The sequence below is a fragment of the Pleurodeles waltl genome, chromosome 4_2 (genome assembly GCF_031143425.1).
Source record: "Pleurodeles waltl isolate 20211129_DDA chromosome 4_2, aPleWal1.hap1.20221129, whole genome shotgun sequence".
Classification (NCBI taxonomy): domain Eukaryota; kingdom Metazoa; phylum Chordata; class Amphibia; order Caudata; family Salamandridae; genus Pleurodeles; species Pleurodeles waltl.
The window spans coordinates 608,902,506-608,922,997 of NC_090443.1; the positions used below are offsets into that span (position 1 = coordinate 608,902,506).

At 43.6% G+C, this 20,492-nt stretch overlaps 1 protein-coding gene across 1 annotated transcript in view; it reads right to left on the reverse strand.

Annotated features, from left to right (window-relative positions):
• Window positions 1–3,685: 3,685 nt before the first annotated feature.
• DBT (dihydrolipoamide branched chain transacylase E2) overlaps window positions 3,686–20,492 on the reverse strand; it is a 122,181-nt gene continuing 105,374 nt past the window's right edge. The window contains exon 11 of the mRNA XM_069232170.1: window positions 3,686–6,423. Coding sequence (XP_069088271.1) covers window positions 6,256–6,423 — 168 coding nt within the window. The 3' untranslated portion in view covers window positions 3,686–6,255. The remainder of the gene's footprint in view (window positions 6,424–20,492) is intronic.

Consider the following 20,492-nt stretch of genomic DNA (forward strand, 5'->3'; position numbering starts at 1 on the left):
GAAATTCTTTCCCATGGCTTGTGTTTCTTAACTTGTCATGATTAACGTCTTAGTTATTGCCTTAGTTTAAGGTTTATATGCCTCATTTTAGCTTTAGCTTTGAACCACCTTTGACTGGTAATTACATTAGTAATTCACACAAAACAAGCCTATATTTAGGTACTTTGTGGCTATATGGAGTAAGGAGAAGATTGACTGTTTTAGTACAACATCAATAAAAACAAGAATTAAGGGTCAATTTCAGATCCCATCAGTCCTGCAATGGGACTTCAAATCGTGAACCTGCAGCTCAGCTGTCTCTTGGTCTGAGGATGCATTTTAGTAACAAGTGCGATCAAACTAAAGGATTATTAAACAAAGGAATACAGTTTTGATTGAGTAAGCAACAATATTCTGTGGGGGTGGGTGTTCATAATTGTCAGAAAGCGGTACAAGTTCTCATCCTGGCAGGAGAAAAAGTCAGCCGAAACCTACACAGCAATGCTGGTCAACTGTGACCTGAGTGTCAACCTCATATAAGTAGTCCACTAAAGAATGAATTTGAAGGAATCCAAATGTCAAGGGACTATTAACTGAAAATGTTATCAATCATTGGGAAACACATTTATATTTGTAAGCAAAGCGCAAATTCAAAAAGTGTGTATGCGTCTGTGTGTTGAAAATGGCCCTTTTTGGATGGTTATCACCAAACTTTTTGCCTTCTTCCTCCTAGTTCCTCAGGTCTGTTTTTGCTGGCTTATTGTCTCTACGCACTTAACATCTGCCAATCAGTGCTAAAGTGCAAATGCTCCCTAAGTAAATTGTACTGTTGATTGGTTTATCCATGATTAGCATATTTTATTTACTGGTAGTAAATTGCACTGGAGCTGCCCAGGGCATGTAAATCAAATGCTACTAGTGGGCCTGCAGCACTGGTTGTGCCACCCACATTAGTAGCCCTGTAAACATGACTCAGACCTGCCACTGCAGAGTCTGTGTGTGCAGTTTTAAACTGCCAATTCGACTTGGCAAGTGTACCGACTTGCCAGGCCTAAACCTTCAGATTTACTACATGTCAGGCACCCATAGGTTAGGCCCTAGGTAGCCCCAGGGGCAGGGTGCAGTGTATGTTTAAGGTAGGACATATACTAGTCTGTTTTATATGTCCTAACAGTGAAATATTGCCAAATTCGGTTTTCACTGTGCAAGGCCGATCTTTCTCATAGATTAATAGGTTAAGACGGGGACTGCCTTTAAATATCCTTAAAGCGCAGATTCCATTTGAGAGCAGATACAAATTAGGAATTTAGGGTCTCTGAACTCAAAATGTAAAAATACATCCTTTAGTGAAGTTGGATTTTAAATTGTCCGTTTGAAAATAGCACTTTTAGAAAGTAGGCATTTTCTTGCTTAAACCATTCTGTGACTCTGCCTGTTTGTGGATTGACTGTCTGGATCAGTCTGACAGTAAGGCTGTTTTGCACCTCTCTAGACAGTGACCCAAAAGTGGGCGGTGGTGTAGCCTGCATAGCCTGATGAGCCATCTGAGCTGGGGGGGGTTATCATTCACACCTGAAAGGACTGTGCCTGTCCTCACACAATGCAGTCTCCGACCCCCTGGTGTGTGTCTGGGGCCTGGCCTGGACAAGGAAGGATCTGTCAAACACTTGAGACTTTCCTTTGAAGTTTGCCAATTTCAAAGGCAGAAAGGGGTGCAAGAGGAAGAACAAAAACCCCAGACTTTTAGAATCTTTCTGGAATCAAGAGGAACCGCTGCCAAGGAGATGAGCTGAAGAGCTGGATGAGGAGTACTGTCCCTTTGCTGCGTTGCTTTGCTGGACTGGCCTGCAATTGCTGCTTCTGCCTGAAATGAGTGCAAAGGGTGAACTTTGCTGTGTGTCCTTCTTGAGAAAGTTCTCCAAGGACTTGGAGTAGAGCTTGACTCCTGTTGGAAGTCTCAGGGACACCAAAGACTTCACTTTATTGGACCTGCAGCACTGGGAGCTGTGTGTATTTGTGCTGTTTGAGAGGAGAAACCACCGCAACGCCAGCAATGACGCCGCAGGCCTGCACCCTGACCTGCCGATGCCGCACGGAGTTGCACTGCCCTGCTTTCCACTGCGACCCTGGTCTCACCGACGCAGTCACCGGATGACTTCACTGAGCTGCTGCTCGCACTAGGACTTGCTGGCCCCACGCTCCGGCATCTCCTGCTCATACCGCAGCCTGGGCATCCCAGACGAGGACGCTCCTGCTGACACTGGTGACGCTGCCTGCACCGTGGCCTGTGGATACCGCTCGTGAGGTACACAAAGCACCGTCCCATCCGATACCGCAGCCCTGGTCCACCAACACCAGCATCATCGACTCCAGTGTCGTCACCAGGCATCCTGCTGCACCTTGGCCTGTGGACACTGCTCTTGAGGGTCACGTAGCACTGATTCGTCCCGCTCCGCTGGCTTGCGCCTACCCATGACAGCGTTTCAGCAACAACGCCACTTCCTGCACCGTGACCTGGTGATACTACACGGCGCACCGCCCTGCTTCACACTGAGCCCTGGTCTCACAGACGCCGCTGGACGCGGTCACTAAGCCGCTGCCTGCACCGTGACCTGTGGGCTCCACACCAGCGTTCCTGACTTCATCAGCCCGGAGTTCGATCCGCACGCATGAGTTCAAGGGCCCGATAACTCCTGCACCGACTCTGGAACCGACACAAGAGACGCCACTCTCCAGAGCTCACCACAAGGATCACAACGCACTGCAAATCCAAGGTACTGTTTGCGGGTCTTCCAGACACCATAGCTGGTCCGCAGCCGGCCGGACCTGTTGGTTTTGTTGATCACGACACCGTAATAGTCCAAGGTGGAGCTATCGACTTCAAGGAACTATATTTTTCAGTTAACTCTTACAAAATTCATATCTTTAACACTGTATGTTGGATTTTTATCATTTTGGTCTTATTTTACACAGATAAATATTGGCTATTTTTCTAAAACTGGTGTGGTGTCCTTTTGTAGAGTTTTCACTTATTACTGTATGTTATGTACAAATGCGCTACACATTGCTTCTGAGATAAGCCTGACTGCTCGTGCCAAACTATCAAGGGGATAAGCCGAGGTTATCTGAGCAGATATCTCCCTTATCCTGACAAGAATGAGGGTCCCCATTTGGACAGGGTTCAAACCGACTGCCAACTAGAGACCCCATTTCTAACACTGTGCAAAATCTGTCCCGGAACTATTAAAACATGTAGGGCCTAAACTCCTTCTTGTGACTAAAGACCACTATACAACTCTACAAAGAAGAGGCTTGGCAGGAAATATAAGACCGCCACCAAGGCTATTTCTGCAATTCCCCTCCCCTAAAGAGACACGTAATAACATATTTCAGCTGAAAAACAGGACTAAGGGAGCTTTTGGTCTCTTTCTTGGAATGAGAAATAAACGGCTTTTGGTCTCTTTCTTGGAATGAGAAATAAACGTAAGAAGGGGTAGAAGACACACAGAAGATGCACTCGGGAGGTAAATAAAGGTCAGTGAAGCACATACCCGACATTGCTAAAAAAATGGTTGCACACTTCGGTAACAGAGGGAGCAAGTTGTAAGAGTACAGTTCCTAAGTGAATAGGAAGAAATATAAAGAAAGGATAGTTAAGCAAGGGTCGGACTGTTTATGTGGAAAAGAATACAACTAAATCTAAAAGTAATGGTTTCTTCTTCAAAACCTTTATTAAGGCGCATTTGCAAGTACATTTCAAGTGCATAGCACTTTGAGTGTCAGTTGAACATCTGTAAAAAGAGGCCTCTTCATATTCCTAGGAGTAAACAGTTTTTTCAATTTCATCCCCTAAACACAATTTCCCCCTTGTTCATATTAGTGTTCTACAGTGGGACCTGCTATAGTTGCACTGATGGTTAATATTTGTCACGAAATCTAACAATAGAAAAACCAAGTACATTTGAGATGTCAATGATGAAACCACTGGTAGAGGTGTAATATTACTAATAAGTCGCCTTGAGGTCCCCTGGCACAGTCATAATACTCAATTGGATTATAAAATGAAATTGTCTATTGTATTTAATCCAAATGTGGTGAAACAAATCAATAACATTGAACTGGTTATTTTATACATGTACGCCGGACTATCACATACCCATAAACCTAGTTTACTTTAATATGGCCTCTAGAGCTAATTTGAAACAGCACGGAAATTGTATAATCAGAGGTATCTCTGCACTCTCTGTAGAGCAAATAAATCGCAAACATTCTTCCTAACATAAGGTATACGAGTTGGAAGAGGCTGTAATACTACTAACAACACTCACTGGCATTTCATTGGTCAGACCTTGCATGACATAACAAAAACAAGTTGCCAGACAAAAAAGATATAGTGATGTAGAGAATAATAACGAAAAGTGAATTTTCAGCAAAGCAGTCATACCGGCAGACAAACGTTTAACTTCGTATTTTTCCACTGCAATGAATTTTAAATGTAGCAGAATGAAATATATGCACACATTGATCCCTTACATATACACACACACACACAAACCTAAATGCCCTGATCTAGAAATTCACAACTTTCTAATAATGTTGCCCATGAATAGATATCTGAGCACTTGGATAAAGAGCCACAGACATCTTCAACCCTTTGTTTTTATCTTAACAATGTTAATGCAAGGAAAATGTTTCATATTTGTGTAGAATCTAAGTCAATATATGGCTTCTGATGTAAAATAAAGATTCACTGCATACAGAACAAACCGGGAATTGGGCAAGCTTGTTACCTTTAGACTGACAAAGTGTTGCTTTTCCACCACACTGTGGGCATGAAAAGCAAAAAACAATCTTTTTAGCACTATTAAAAGAAATCTACAGTGTCAGAAACACAGGAGAAAACACCCACAAAGGTCAATAGTGGCAAAGGTAGGGAATGTTTAAAGGAAATGGTCTGCGCAGCACATACCATCGGCAACAAGCAATTCTAACACCATTTTAGGCTAGGCCTACTGTGGAACGAGCTGCAGTGCTAGGAAACATTTTGGTATACTTAGCAAAGATGTTTTGAATTGCTGATCCACAAGACTAAAATGTTCTAAGACCAAGGCAATATAATGTTTTACAAAATTCTTAAGGGGTACGAATAATACTTTCACCTCAAAACAGTCCCAGAGACGACTGGGTATGCCGACTGGGCGAGTTTCCTGGTTAAGCCATGGGGTTAGGCCTCCGAGACAGAACCAGTTTAGTTTGCAATGAGGATAATAAAATAAAACTCGTAGGCAATGTGATAAAAAAAAAATTGCACTGTAGCTCCTAAAAGTTGTAGATGCATCTCTTAGTAACTCTTTATAAAAAATACTGCAGCATATTGCTTAACATTTAGGTATTAGTCATTTTACATGCTGCAGATATTTCACGTGGTAAGTGATTTTTATCTGAAGCACAAATAGTCTAAGAGGATACTTACTTTTTAAAAAAAAGTCGGAGAATTAAATTTAAAAAAACTGTTTAAACAGTGGATCACCTAATAGCATCAACATTACAGTATTTAGAGAAAAACAACGCTGCAGCACTGTCACTTTCTTAGCTAGCTGGGTTTGCTTTTTGTATAAACATTTTCGGGTCAACTTTGGGAGTTGCTTTGCAAGACCAGAGGCAAGTCAAAATAAACATAAACATGAAAGAATTATCTCAGATTGTCTGGATTCTAATGTCCATTTTAGCCTACCAGGCCTCATAAAAGTCGTAAATTTACTGATAATGTACATCATCATACAAAACTATTGTCTAAAAATAAACCATGAGAATGACAAGCAGTGAATGTGTAAGAAAGAAAAAAGCATATTTAATTGCACATGGTATTCATTTAATCACACTTAGGAGGGGAAACACTGTTTTATTAATAAAAACAACTTATTTCCAATTAGAAATCTGAGTGATAAAAATACCCCTAAAAACAGAGTCAGCAGTCCAATTGTAACATTCATCTGTTCCGCAGGTTTTGATCATTCCACATGATTAGTATTGTTCCAGCCCGCTCCATCAACTTATCAACGTTCCCAGCAAGACAGTGAGAAACGGTAACCAAACCATGACCTATAAAGTATGACAGCCCTACACAGAATAAATTAGGCAACATCTATACAATATCATTGAAAGATTATTGACATGTTTCACCAGGTCCCGCTAACTTCAGCAGGGCAGGACAACAATGGAGATGCTAGCTTTGTCAGCTTTGAAGAGGTTTGCTTGTGGATGTGACAGCCTTCTTTATTTGAGGTCCAGAAGCATGGAAGCAGGGTTTTCCAAGTAGGATTTCCACAAATTGGAGAAGCGGGCCATGGTGGCTCCATCAATAATCCTATGATCGGCTGACCAGCTCACATTTAAGATCTGTGCCTGAATTACTTCACCCTTAGCATTAAATCGAGGCAAAACCTGGTGAAAAGGGGAAACACAGTAAGTAAATGGAAATAGAATAGAATAACCTCAACATTAAGAATTATTTTTTAATTTAAACTTTTGTTTTAGTTACTTCACCCAAGATACAGGATTACATTTTTTAAAGCAGATTTGGATGAACACTACCTGTAATGATGAGTTGGGGTGACACAAACAGTAGAAGGTTAGGGAAATAATCTGAACTGTCCATTATGGTTAGGACAGTGCTCACTTCTTCAGAGCGTGATTGGTCAGAGTTACATAGCCTCAGAGATCAGTGTCAATGTCCTTCCTCTATAGTTTCAATTGAATGTGGTGCAGGTGTACATAAACCTAACCAGTAGCATGTTTGAAAGAACGTTGAACAACCACTGGAACTCCATGGAGCAGTCGACCAAATTTTGAACTTCTTTACAAATGTATTTGTAAAAGACCCAGTAAGACCCAATGAAGTGAAAGAAGGAAAATGTTTACGTTGGCTTGGCCAAAACGTGATTCCCCTGTTACTTCTTTCAAGAGCAGAGTGCAGGAACACCTTATGTTCATTAACAAGCATTTGCAATGCAATAGGTCTTGCATTTGCTTGCGTTAGAGCTATTGGCATTGTAAATTCATAACTGGACTTTTCTTGCCACATAAATTGGTCAACCCTACCTCATAATTTCGTTTTTTTTCCCCTGCCATTTAAGTCCAGTGGCCATGTATATAACTAAAGCACTTCCATTTACCTTCTTTCTCTATCTGGAGTTAAAAATGAAAACGTTACCATTTAGCATCTTAATTATAATCTGCCATGCTAATTCCAATCCCTTCCCCCCCAAAAAAGTCACAAGACAGACACAGAGCAGAAATAAACTAGAAGGGTCACCCAAACACATAAAGAGTGCTTAGAAAGTCATAGTGTAATATGAATGTTAAATTGACTTAAATTATGGTCATAATTGTAATAGGGAGAGATTATTAAAACATATACAATTATGTAAACCTATATCAGAAATAAACTTTTGGCATTAGACTAATGCTCAAAACAGCCCCTACAGGACAGCATAACAAAAATACCATTTATAATAAACATGGTCATGTAGCTATATTGTTAGCCCCTAGGAAGGACTACCCCATGAAAAAAACAAGTGAAAGTAATGCAGTGTAACCATATACCTAGCCCCTAGAAGGCAGTTTTAGGGCTAGAGAGACTACTGCAATATTATTACAAACAAGGCTTTTAAAACAAAACTTCTCCCAGCTGTAAAACAAAGGCTGTAGCCATGAGGAGGCGTAAAGGATACTGAAAGGTGGGAGGAGTTATTATTCTAGGGTCCCCACTACCTTAGTGTGGGGACCCAGAGATGATGTAGACAGAAAGAGTTCTAAAAGTGGCCTTCTAGTCCTAGGACCACCACAGGCTGAGTGTTGAGCAAACATGTTTTGTAAAAGAAATGCCCTGCAAAGCATTATATGGTGAATCTCCATGCGGCAAATATTATAGTATGTTGACTGCAATGCTCAGAACATCCTTAGAGGATAACACGATGAAAATAGCATTTGGAAAAAACATGGTCATGTAACCACACAGTCAGCCTTGGAGAGAATAACCACATGAAAAAAGAATGGGAGAAAGGAATGCAGTGTACCCATATATTTAGCTCCTAGGTCCCATAGATGATTACACATTTTTAAGGCTAGCAGGACTATTGTAATGATATTACAAACAAGGCCCATAAAACATATCTTCTCTCAGCTATAAAACAAACGTTCCAGCCATGAGAAACCTTAAAAAAATAATTATTGGTGTTAAGGGTTATTATTTTGGAGTGGCCACTAACAATGTGGGGACCCATGGATGATTTAGGCAGAAAGGGCACATTGTGGTCAATGTTTTGCAGGTGGTACCACTGTCCTAGGTCAACCACAGGCTGAGTTATAAGAAAAATGTTTTGTAAAAGTAATACCCTGCAAAGCATTATGGGACATGTTTCCGTGCCACTAATATTTTAATATGTTGATATGACTGTAATGCTTAGAACAGTCCCTAGAGGACACCACAATGAAAATAACATTTGTAATAAACATGGTCATGTCAATATATAGTTAGTTCCTAGCGTGCATAACCACAGAAAAAGAAAATTACAATAAATAATGCAGTGTAACCATAAATTTAGCACCTAGAGGGCATTGTGCATTACATATATTCAGTGGTAGCAGGCCTACAACAATGATTTTACAAACAAGGCCCTTAAAACACAAGCAATGCCCAGCTGTAAAACAAAAGTTCCAGCCATGAGACAGCTTAAACAGATACTGAATGGTGGTAGGGGTTATTATTTTGCTGTCCTCACTAAAATAACGTGGGGACCCGAAGATAATGTAGATTGAAAGAGCACATTGTGTGAACAGATTAGTGTGGTTCTATTATCCTAAGGACACCACTGCTTGAGTTATAAGCAAAAATGTTTTGTAAAAGTAATGCCCTGCCAAGCATTATGGGTCGAGTTTTCCCAAGTGCAGTGAATATTGCAGTAGCGCCTCTCCTGCTATGCCGGGAGAGCCCCTTTCACTTTGAGGATTTCTGTTTTAGGTAAAGCACTATAGTACTTTTGCCTAGTACTGATGCCAACTTTGATTTAAGGTGTGCTGGGATACTGCTAACCAGGCCCCAGCACCAGTGGTCTTTCCCAAAAACTGTACCTTGGGTTCCACAATTGGCACAGCCCTGACACACGGTTAAGTCCCTTGTAAAAGGTACCTATGGTATCAAGGGTCCTGTGGCCAGGGAAGGTCTCTAAGGGGTGCAGCATGTATTATGCCACCCTAGGAGACACGTCACCAAGTACATGTACACTGCCTTGCAGCTTGTGTGTGCTGGTGGGGAGAAAAAGGCCAAGTCGACATGACACCCCTTCGCAGGGTGCCATGCCCACAAACCACTGCCAGTGGCATAGTTAAGTCACCCCTCTAGCAAGCCTTACAGCCCTAAGGCAGGGTGGACTATACCACAGTTGACGGCATAGCTGCATGAGCAATACGCCCCTACAGTGTCAAAGTCCATTCTTAGACATTATAAGCACAGTGTAGCCATATTGAGTACATGGGTCTGGGAGTTTGTCATTACGAACTCCACAGCGCCATAATGGCTTCACTGAATACCGGGAAGTTTAGTATCAAACTTCTCAGAATAATAAAGCCACACTGATGCCAGGTTGGGATTTATTAAAAAATGCACACTGAGGGCATCTTAGAGATGGCCCCTGGGTGTTAGCTAAACTGCTAGTGTAGGACTGACTGGTCTGTGCTAGCCTGTCACTTTCAGACAAGTTTCTGGCCACATGGGTTGAGTGCCTTTGTGCACTCTGTAGTCGGAAACAAAGCCTGTACTGTGTGGAGGTGCTTCACACCTCCTCCCTACAGGAACTGTAACACCTGGTGGTGAGCCTCAAAGGCTCAATCCTCAGATTACAGTGCCCCAGGGCACTCCAGCTTGTGAAGCTGCCTGCCCCTGGTCAAAGCCCCACTTTTGCCAGCAAGTCCGGCAGGAAAATTAGGGAAAACAGGGAGAAGTGACCACCCCAGCCAGAACCACCCCTAAGGTGTCGAGAGCTGAGGTGACCCTCCTCCCTGCAGAATCCTGCTTGTTGGTTTGGAGGACAGGGACCAAGAGGATTAGGTTTGTGGCCCCCTCCCCAAAGGGAGTTGGCGCAAAGAGAGTGAGCCACCCTCAGGGAGAGTAGCCATTGGCTACTACCCTCAGACCCCTAAAAAGCCCCTAAATCTAGGATTTAAGGTCCTCCCTGAACCCAGCTCACCAGATTCCTGGTGACCTGACAAGAAGACTAAGGACTGCTTAGCTGAAACCCCCAACAGAGAAGAAGGAAGACAACAACTTATTTGGCCCCAGCCCTACCGGCCTGTCTCCTGCTTCAAAGAGCCTGCAAAGGACCAGCGACCTCTTCCCAACTCCAGAGGACTACCCTGCACCCAAAGGGACCAAGAACTCCTGAGAACAGCGGCTCTGGCTAAGAAAAAACAACAACCAAGGACTCCCACCTCACTCCAGATGTGCGAGTCCTGACCCTGTGCACCAGACACCCATGGCACTTGTCCAGGTGGTCCACCCAGCAAAAGAGGGTCCCCAGTCGATTGCGAGCAAGTGCTCACCCTGTGTTGACCTCTCCACCCCTCCACGATGTCGCCTGCAGAGGGAATCCCGAGGACCCCCCTGACTACAAAGTTCCGGACGGAGATATCCAACACCTAAAAATACACTGCACCCGCAACCCCCAGGCCGTGGAGAAACAGACACCCAGTGCAGCTACGATCAGCAGGCAGCCCTCCTCCCTGTCCGATCAGTGGTGTGCCCGAGACCACCCCAGAGACCTTGCCTGCAGCCTGAGTGACTCCGGGGTCTCCTCGAAGACCCGTGTTGGAAACCAGACGTCCTGTTTACACCCTACACCCAGCCACCCCCTGTGCCACTGAGGGTGTGTGATTGGTGCCTAATTGTGGCCCCTCCAGTGCTCCTTCAATCACCCCTGGTCTGCCCTCCGAGGTGTGGGTACTTACCTGCTGGCAGGCCTGATTCCGAGTACCCCCTGTCTCCATAAGAGCCCACGTTAGAATTGCTCATCTTTGACCTCTGCACCCGGCCGGTCCTGTGTTGCTGGTGGTTAACTTGAACCCCAACTAGTGGACTTTCTAAAACCCAGAGACTGAAACTGTAAGTGTTGTACTTACCGGTAAAACAATCTAACTTTTATTCCCCCCAGGAACTGTTTCTCAAAATTGCAGTGTCCATTTTTGCCAATATTTCAAGATCTGTATATCGTACCGATTTCAAACAAAGTATTTTTGATACATACGTGAAAAACAAATCTATTGAAGTACTTACCTGCAACTTGAACCTTGTGGTTCTAAAAATAAAAAAAATATATAATTTTGCTATATAAAAACCATTGGTCTGGAGTTAAGTCATTGAGAGTGTGCTTCTTCTATTGTCTCTAGTGTGTGTACAACAAATGCTTGGCACTACCCTCTGATAAGCCTAACATCTCGACTACACTACCACAAAAGAGAACATTATTATCTACTTTAGCCTCTGTTAAGCCTCTGGGGAACCCCTGGACTCTATCAAAATGAGATATAGTGTGCACAAAGTATATACAGAGCCAGCTTCCTACAGAGATCAATTGATTTTTGAAAGCCAAGCCCACAAACGTGTGAAAGGGATGGGTCAGACATAGGCATGGTTAAAAGCCGACAATACTTACAACAGCTCAAAGCCCTTGATTGCTTGACCTCAAAATTACAAACCTACAAAACTCTTAAATCATAGTCATTACTGAACCACATACAGGATTATACAGCAGTTTGCAATCAACTGAGCAAATTCCCAATTGTGTTCTGATTCAGTAGTAACCCTTCAGGTCATACATTTTCAAACTCACTACACACTGAAGTCTGATTCCTCAATATCGCAAAGAGCAGCAGCCAAAACTCCCAAAGTACGGGAAAGGCAGACATGGCCATGGACCAACAGTACAGAAGTAGTCACAGATTGTTTGGCTACTATTAAGAACAAGCATTGGCAAAGCCAATAGCTCTCACCTATCAGATTGTATTTTAGCCATGTTGTACACCAGTGTGGCTGCTGTTCAGCATGGCTAAAGGTTAGTGGTGTGGAGTGGGTTGGGGTAGACTGGAGTGGAGTGGGGTAGAGTGGATTACAATAGAGTGGGGTGGATTGGGGCAGATTGGTGTAGGGGAGTTGGGCAGAATAGCATGGTAGATTGGAGTTGAGAGATCAGGGTGGAGTGGGTTAGATTGAAGTGGAGTAGATTCAGGTAGATTAGCGTGGGGTAGACTGAAGTGGAGTGGGGTAGACTGTAGTGGAGTGGGGTATATTGGGGTGGAGTGGGGTAGACTGGCAAAGAGGTGAGCGCAGTAGATTTGGGTAGATTGTAGGAGAGAAAGGTAGAGTGGAGTTGAGTGGTGTTAGACCTGACTCTGCGTACTTTACCACTGCTAACCGGTGCTAAAGTGCATATGCTCTCTCATTCAAAGACATGATGACATTGGATCATACACAATTGGCTTATTTGTTTTACTTATAAGTCCCTGGCAAAGTGCACTATATGTGCTCAGGGCCTGTAGATTAAATGCTACTAGTGGGCCTGCAGCACTGATTGTGCTACCCACTTAAAAAGCCCCTTAACCATGTCTCAGGCCTGCCTATGTGTGCAGTTTCACTGCCAATTCGACTTGGCAGTTAAAAGAACTTGCCAAGCCTAAAACTCCCCTTTTTCTACATTTAAGTTACTCCTAAGGTATGCCCTAGGTAACCCATACGGCAAGGTGCTATGTAGGTAAAAGGCAGGACATGTACCTGTGTAGTTTACATGTCCTGGTAGTGTAAAACTCCTAAATTCGTTTTGCACTGCTTTGAGGCCTGCTCCTTTCATAGACTAACATTAGGGATACCCTCATATACTGTTTGAGGGGTAGCTTCTGATCTGAAAGGAGTAACAAGGTCATATTTAGTATGGCCAGAATGGTAATACTAAATCCTGCTGACTGGTGAAGTTGGATTTAATATTACGATTTTAGAAATGCCACTTTTAGAAAGTGAGCATTTCTCTGCACTTAAATCCTTCTGTGCCTTACAATTCACATATGGCTAGGTTTAGTTGACAGCTCCCTTGTGCATTCACTCAGACAAACCCCAAACACAGGATGCTCAGCCTCACTTGCATACATCTGCATGTTGAATGGGTCTTCCTGGGCTGGGGAGGGGAGTGGAGGGCCTGACACTTACATGTCAAAGGACAGTAGCCTGCCCTCACACAAAGGACTGCCACATCCCCTACTGGAACCCTGGCAGACAGGATTGAAATGAAAGGGGACCTCGTGCACTTCTAAGCCACTCTTTGAAGTCTCCCCCACTTCAAAGGCACATTTGGGTATATGAACTGGGTCCCTGACCCTACCAACTCAGACACTTCCTGGAGAAGTACCTGAACCAGAACCTGCAATTTGCCAAGAAGAACTGCCTGGCTGCCCAAAGGACTCACCTGACTGGTTTTCTGAGAGGGACTGCTGCCTTCTTGCTATCTGGCTGTGCTGAAGAAGTGCTCTCAAAGGGCTTGGATAGAGCTTGCCTCCTGTTCCCTGAAGTCTCAGGACCAAAAAGACTTCATTCCTGCAAGAACTCCTCCCCGAGCGGTGAAAATTGACGCACAGCCTGCAGAAAACGATGCACAGCCTGTATTGCGGTGAGAAAATCACTGAATGCCGAACCGAAACGACGCAGCCCGACTTCGCAAAGAGAAGATCACTGCAGCGGCAGCGTACCAGAAATTCGATGCACGGCCCACTGGATCGACACAAAGCAGAGCCGGAAAGACACAGCCCGACTTCCTGAGAGGAATCGTCGCAGCGCGTGCAGTGCAGTAGAAATTTCCACGCAACGCCCACCAGATCGACGCAGCCCCTGTGACTTCATCATGCAAGCACCGGATTTCAACGCATCGTCCCCGGGGCATCCGAAAACCCCACAACCCAAAGAGGATCCAAGTCCGTGCGCCAGAAATCAACGCAAAGCCTTCCCTGCGTGTAAAATAAACGATGCATCGCTGTCTGCGGCCCCAGAAATTGACGCACACCTCCCGGTTTTCCACACATCTCCTTCACTGCGGTTCCTTGCAGAGATTTTGTACACAAACCAGGTACTTTGTGCTTGCAAGAGACATTTGTTGCTTTTAAGAGACTAAAGACACTTTATATCATTTTTACAGTGATATTTCCAAATATACTTACTGCATCTGAATTGTTTTGACCTGCATCTTATTAGATAAATATTATATATTTTTCTAAACACTGTGTGGTGTAGTTTTGGGGTGTTCTACAGTGTTAGTGTATGATTTATTGCACAAATACTTTACACATTGCCTTCTAAGTTAAGCCTGACTGCTCAGTGCCAAGCTACCAGAGGGTGGGCACAGGGTAATTTGTATTGTGTGAGACTTACCCTAACTACAGTGAGGGTCCTTGCTTGGACAGGGGGAACCTTAGTGCCAACCAAAGACCCCATTTCTAACAAGAGGAATAGAATGGAGTGGAGTAGAATACACTGGAGTGGGGTAGACTGGAGAAGGATAGATTAGGGTGGAGTAGGGTAGACTGGAGTGAGACGGATATAAGTGGGGTAGACTGTGGTAGATCGGAGTGGGGAAGAATGAGTGGAGTTGGGCAGTGTGATGTGGGGTAGATTTGGATGGAGTGGAGTAGACTGAGTTTGGGTAGGGTAGATTGGGTGAGGGTGGGATAGAGTAGAGTAAGTAGATTGGAAAGGAGTAGAATGGGGAAGATTGGAGTTGGGTTGCTTGGGGTAGAGTGGAGTAGGTTGGAGTGGGATGGAGTTGGGTGGGTGTGGGTGAAGTACGTTAGACTGGACTGGAGTGGTTAAATTTGAGTAGCATGTGGTAGTATGGAGTGATGTGGGTTGGGGTAGATTGGGTAGAGTAGAATGGAGTGTAATACATTGGGGTAGAGAGGAGTAGGGTAGACTGGGTGGTCTGAGAGGGTGGGGTAGATTGGGGTAGAGAGGAGAGGAGTAGATTGAAGCCTAGTTAGTGGATTGGGGAAGCGTAGGGTGCAGTGGATTGAGGTATATTGGAGCGGCATGCAGTTGATTGGAGTGGGGTACATTAGAGTGGAGTTGGATACAGTGGTGTGGGGTAGATTGGAGTGCAGCGGGGTAGACTTGCGTGGATTGGGGCAAACTGGAGTGTGATGGACTGGAGTGCAGAGAGGTGGCGTTCAGTAGATAGTGGTGGAGTGGGGTAAACTGGAGAGCGAAGTGGAGTATAATTGGGGTAGATTGGAGTGGAGCAGTCTAGATAGGTAGACTGGATTTTGGTAATTTGGGATTGAGGTGGGGTAAATTGGAGTGGGTTAGACTGAACTGGGGTAGATTTAAGTGGCATGTGGTAGATTAGAGTGAAGTGGAGTGCGGTAGAGTGGAATGGAGTGTGGTAGATTGATGTAGACTGGAGAGGGTTAGATTGGAGTGAAGTAAAATAGATTGGGGAAGAGTGGAATGGGGTAGACTGGAGTGGATTGGGGCGGCATGAGGTAGATTTGGTGGATTACAGTGGAGTAAACAGGGATGGGTGAGGTAGATTAGAGTGAGTAGACTGGAGTGGGGTAGAATGGAATGGAGTAGAACTAAGTGGAGTAGATTGGAATAGGGTAGAATAGGGTGGATTGGGGGTAAATTGGAGTGGGTTAGACAGAGGAGTGGGGCAGATTTGAGTGCAGTAGAATGGAGCTGACTGGAGTGGAATGGGGCAAAATAAGTGGAGTAATGTAGAATAGAGTGGAGAGGAATTGGAGTGGAGTAGGACATTGTGGGGTAAATTTGGATGGGGTGGGTTAGGATGGGGTGGGTAGGGTGGACTGGGTGAGGGTGGGATGACTGGAGCGGTGTAGATTAGAGCGAGGTAGACTGTTTTGGAGTGAATTTGGTAGACTGGGTTATAGTGGGGTAGAATGGGTTAGGGGGTAGATTGGGTTACAAAGGGTTAGTATGGTATAGACTGAAGTAGGGTAGATTAGTGGTGTGGGGTACTCTGGCGTGGGTAAATTGGGGTGGGGTAGGTTGTAGTGAAGTGGACTGGAGTGGGGTAGCTTGAGTGGAGTAGATTGTAGGAAAGTGGAGTAGGGTGGGGAAGATTGGGGTACACTGGGGTGGGATAGATTGGAGTGGAATAGGGTAAATAATATGGAGTGGAGGGGCATGTTGTGTCGTCGAGTAAGTGGGGTAGATTGGAATGGCGTGGAGTTGAGTGGTGTGGTGTGTCGCAGTGTATTACAGAGGAGGGGCATAGAGTGGAATGGAATGTCAGAGTGGAGCACTGTAGAATGCAGTGGCATGAAAGAAGATACAGTGGAGTGGCGCAGCGTGGAATATGCATGGTGTGGTACCGCACTGCCATTACAGAAACACATTTTAATTGAATGGCCATTACATTTACACTGAAATATGGTTTTATTTCACACAAACAATGTGTGGAAATGTCATCACCTAGTGTATGGATATGTTTTGATCATATTCAAATATTTGTTTCCTCCACACAATTACAAAAAAATGCTTCATTTGTATTAATTCTGATATATTCTGAAACATCAGCACAGTTCCTTTTTTTCTTGTGTGGTAGATAAAAAGAAACATTCTTTCTTGCTTACATGGGTACTCAGCAGGAGTGTCACATAAATTCTCTCACTTTGAAGTCAGAGAAAGAAAAATAAACACCAAGTTTCTTGGCAGAGAGAGCCTGATATCTGACCTCTGTCTTTAAATGCACAGAAAATGTGACAAGATAAGAACGAGACTTAAAAGCTTGTTTACAGAAAGCACTTTTGTGGAAGAATTCAGTAAACAAGATTTTGATAACGAGAGGGACGAACTCAAGCTGGACAGCCTAAAGCAAATAAAGCCAGCACATAAAAAGCCAGAAAATTTGAGTTACAGACCACAAAGTCAATGGTATGCAACTGACAGAATGCATTCCTAGGTCAGTTTTCTGAATGTCCCCAAGATGTCTATAGCAAGTGAGACAACTACACTGTCGGTTAGGCTTCAACTAAAAGGGAGCCTCTCCTTAATTCTATCATCTTCCCTCACATAAATAGTCCTACTCATCACGAAAAGGCGCTCCCAAACCCTCCCCCTACAATCATCTCATAATTGTCAAACAAGACACATTTGAACAGTTTATTGTTGTGGGCAAGGATCTGCACTCAACTCCACATGAAAAGACATCATTTGTTCTGGCAATCCACTCTGGGTTCAGCAGGGTGCTGCACGATAGCTTTAAACTCCTAAAGTGCCTAACGCTCTCTGTGCGCTGGAGGACACTTCCTGGACGGTGTGCTTGAGTTTAATTTGAAAATACAGGAGCCTCATCCTTCCGCCACATTGCTTTAAAGGTAAGACAGACCCTCAAGTCAGCAGACTGCAGACTACTATCACACCCTCTTCACCTCCAAGTTTAAACCTTCTAACAGGGACTGTGTAGCACTGGAACACCAAGGGAGAGTATGATATGACATTATTAGTAAGCAGAATTACCTCCTCCATTTCTTCATTTACCACATATGTTGGGAGGATTAGGGGGCAACCAGAAGGCTCAGCTGGGTTACACTCCTTATGTTACAGAGCATCCAATTGTAGCACACTTCTCTGGAGGGAGCCGAACTTCCAAGATAAAAAAACTATATATTTTCTTTACTCTCATAGACCCACCTGTAACGGTGGTGCTTATCAAAATAATTCTTCCGTCTAGCTGCCCTGATGGCAATTATGAAATAAATGCATACAAATGGATGTTGTTTATTACCGTGTAGCTTTATCAGAGATCAAATTAGGAGAACGGGTTTCCAAGACTACAGTTATTTGAATGTTAGAAAATCAAATGTGGTCTCCAAGTTTAAGACCATATGTACCCATGATAAGAGGGTCTTAATATTAGAGTACAGAGACTTCGTGGAAATGAGCTAAACAATTAAGACGGGGGAGGGGAAGGTCCGAAGGGCAAGAAGTAATCTTTCAAGGCACAGCGAATCAATCCTTAAAACAGTAAGTCACAGGACCAAACATGTACAAAGAGGAATGTTGTAAAATACCCTGATCTAAGCTCCAGGGCAATGGATGTGCAACTTGATTAAAGGGGCGTGGGGTGAGTAATCACTCCTCGAGTCCGAGATCTAGGCCACATTTTTGGCAGCCTCTCAAGAAAAGGGCAAACATATTTAGCAAGACCTTCCTTTTTCTAAAATAAATGGAGATAATTAATTTCTGGCAAGGATCTGACCTAAGAAAACAAACACACCTGAAAGTTAAGACCACGTTCAGTGAAGCTGCATTCCTAAACACTACCAAATGTTTGTGCGAGGCCGAAATACTGTGTTCTAACCTAGTTATATATTACATGAGCACATGCCATCCGAGGAAACCACACCAGAAGCATTAATCGATCTTCATATTCTGACTTTTATTTCATTTATTTGTGACAAAATGTCATCCTGAACTCCCCTCACATCCTACTGGGGACTATAACAGCAGTGAATTTTTGTAAATGTTTTGTTAAGATGATGCCAGAGGGAGATACATTACTTTTCACTGCTTTTGGTAAGATAATTAGTACTGAAAAAGTGTATGAAGAATCGAATAAAAAAAAAACAAACACGATTAGATTAATATAAATGGATGCAGAGTACATGGGCTACATTTATAATTTTTACACTCTCCTTAAAACCTGTTAAAAGTCACGTAGGTAGCGAAGCTGAAATAAGCAATTTTTTTCAGTTAATAAAAATACGAATATGAAATGTGAACAGGCATCACATAAATTATAGAATAAAAGTTAGAAAAGTAAATTTATAAAAATCAAATCAGAGCATTGTGTGTTACAAAACTAGTAGTATTCACTATAAAATACACTTTTCTTGGGAAGAAAGAGAACGTTAGTTATTTAAGAAAAAAGAGACTATTTGCATAGTTGGTGATATTATTATACCAATAAACTGAACCACAATTCAGTGACATAAGTTACTCCTTTCTGCTTAATTTCGTCCCTCCTGAAAGAGCTCAGTTAGACATTTCTGCTGGTTCTTTGCAGCTTTGACCTAGATTACACTTCAAATTCTATTTACTCAGTGAAGCTTGGAAGCAAAGAAAGGTTGGTTCAGGAGCGTCTCGCGGGGTGTGGAGGGGCGATGCGTGGGGTGGGAGAGGAGGGGGAATGGGGTAAGAAAAATGAATTTTAAAAAAAGTGCCTGAATCGTCGTCTCCACCACCACGCCACTCCTCTTGCCTTCGCTGCAGCGCAGGCACAGTCTCCCAGCCTGCAGCTCATCTGAACACTGCTGGCATGCATTTGGATTGGTTGGAGCGCCCACAGTCAGTGCGCTCCAAGGCAGACTGGGAATATTTGCCTGCTGTCTCCAACCCGGCAACACAGTGCTGGGTTGGAGACAGCCTAGTGCGCGTGTGTGTCTGGCCAGCCAGAGACAGTGGGCCAAACATACATGCACACTGACTGGGGAGTGCTGTGTACTCCCCCTTAGTGCTCGTCACAGCTCGTGGCCATGCCCTTTTACAATAAAACGATAATAAACCTAGTTTGTTATCGTTTTATTGTAAAAGTTTGGCAGCTGCTGCTGCTCCTTTGTCCCCGTGGGGGTTGGGTGGGGGAGGGGGACACTCCTCCATCCTAGCGGAAAAGCCGCGCTTGGGTTGGTTGCAATAATCTGACTTTTGTGAGGTTGCTTCTTATTGGTCTTCCTTTTATAGTCTTGTGCTTTAGCTGACGGTTCATTTCTAAGTTAGTAAAAGGTATGCAGAGCTCAGCTTAGTTATTTGATTCTACCTAACATCATCTTTCTTTGGTGAAAGGGAGGTAAGCAGGGATAGGTGCCTTGGTCAGGTTTGTGTCTAGTTGAGTTACTGCCTCCTGCTGTCTCTACAGCAGCCTTAGCAGATCTTTCTCCAGTAGTTTAAGGTTATGATGTTTAATTTTAAATGCATTCTTCTTATGGTTTGAGATTCTTTTCAGATTCCAATTTCGGTAATCTGCTCCTGACATTTCCCTTAGTTCACATCAGTTTTTCTGGGCTAGCCTATGAAGGTGTATCGATTTTGCTAACATATTACATCCACACACATTGCTTTATATTGTTTAGTTTTACTCTAGGTCTCTATAATATTTTTTAGTAGGTGAGCTCACTCATCTACATGCACATGGTGTGTATCTCCAGGATTAATCACAGATTGCTTCCAATCTCCTTTGCTCCTGAGACTCTAGACAGGTTCCTCTTCTTCCCTGCTAAGAAACTGCAGTTATTCAGTGTATCTACATGCACATGCTTTGAAACAGTTTTTTCACCGTTTTGCTACTTGCTCCTCTGATGTTTTATGTTCAGATCATTCCTAGTGCTCTTAACTTTCTTTTTCAGTCTTCTATTTAGATCTGGACGGAATACAGACAGCTTTAGTTGTCTCGCTATCATCTGAA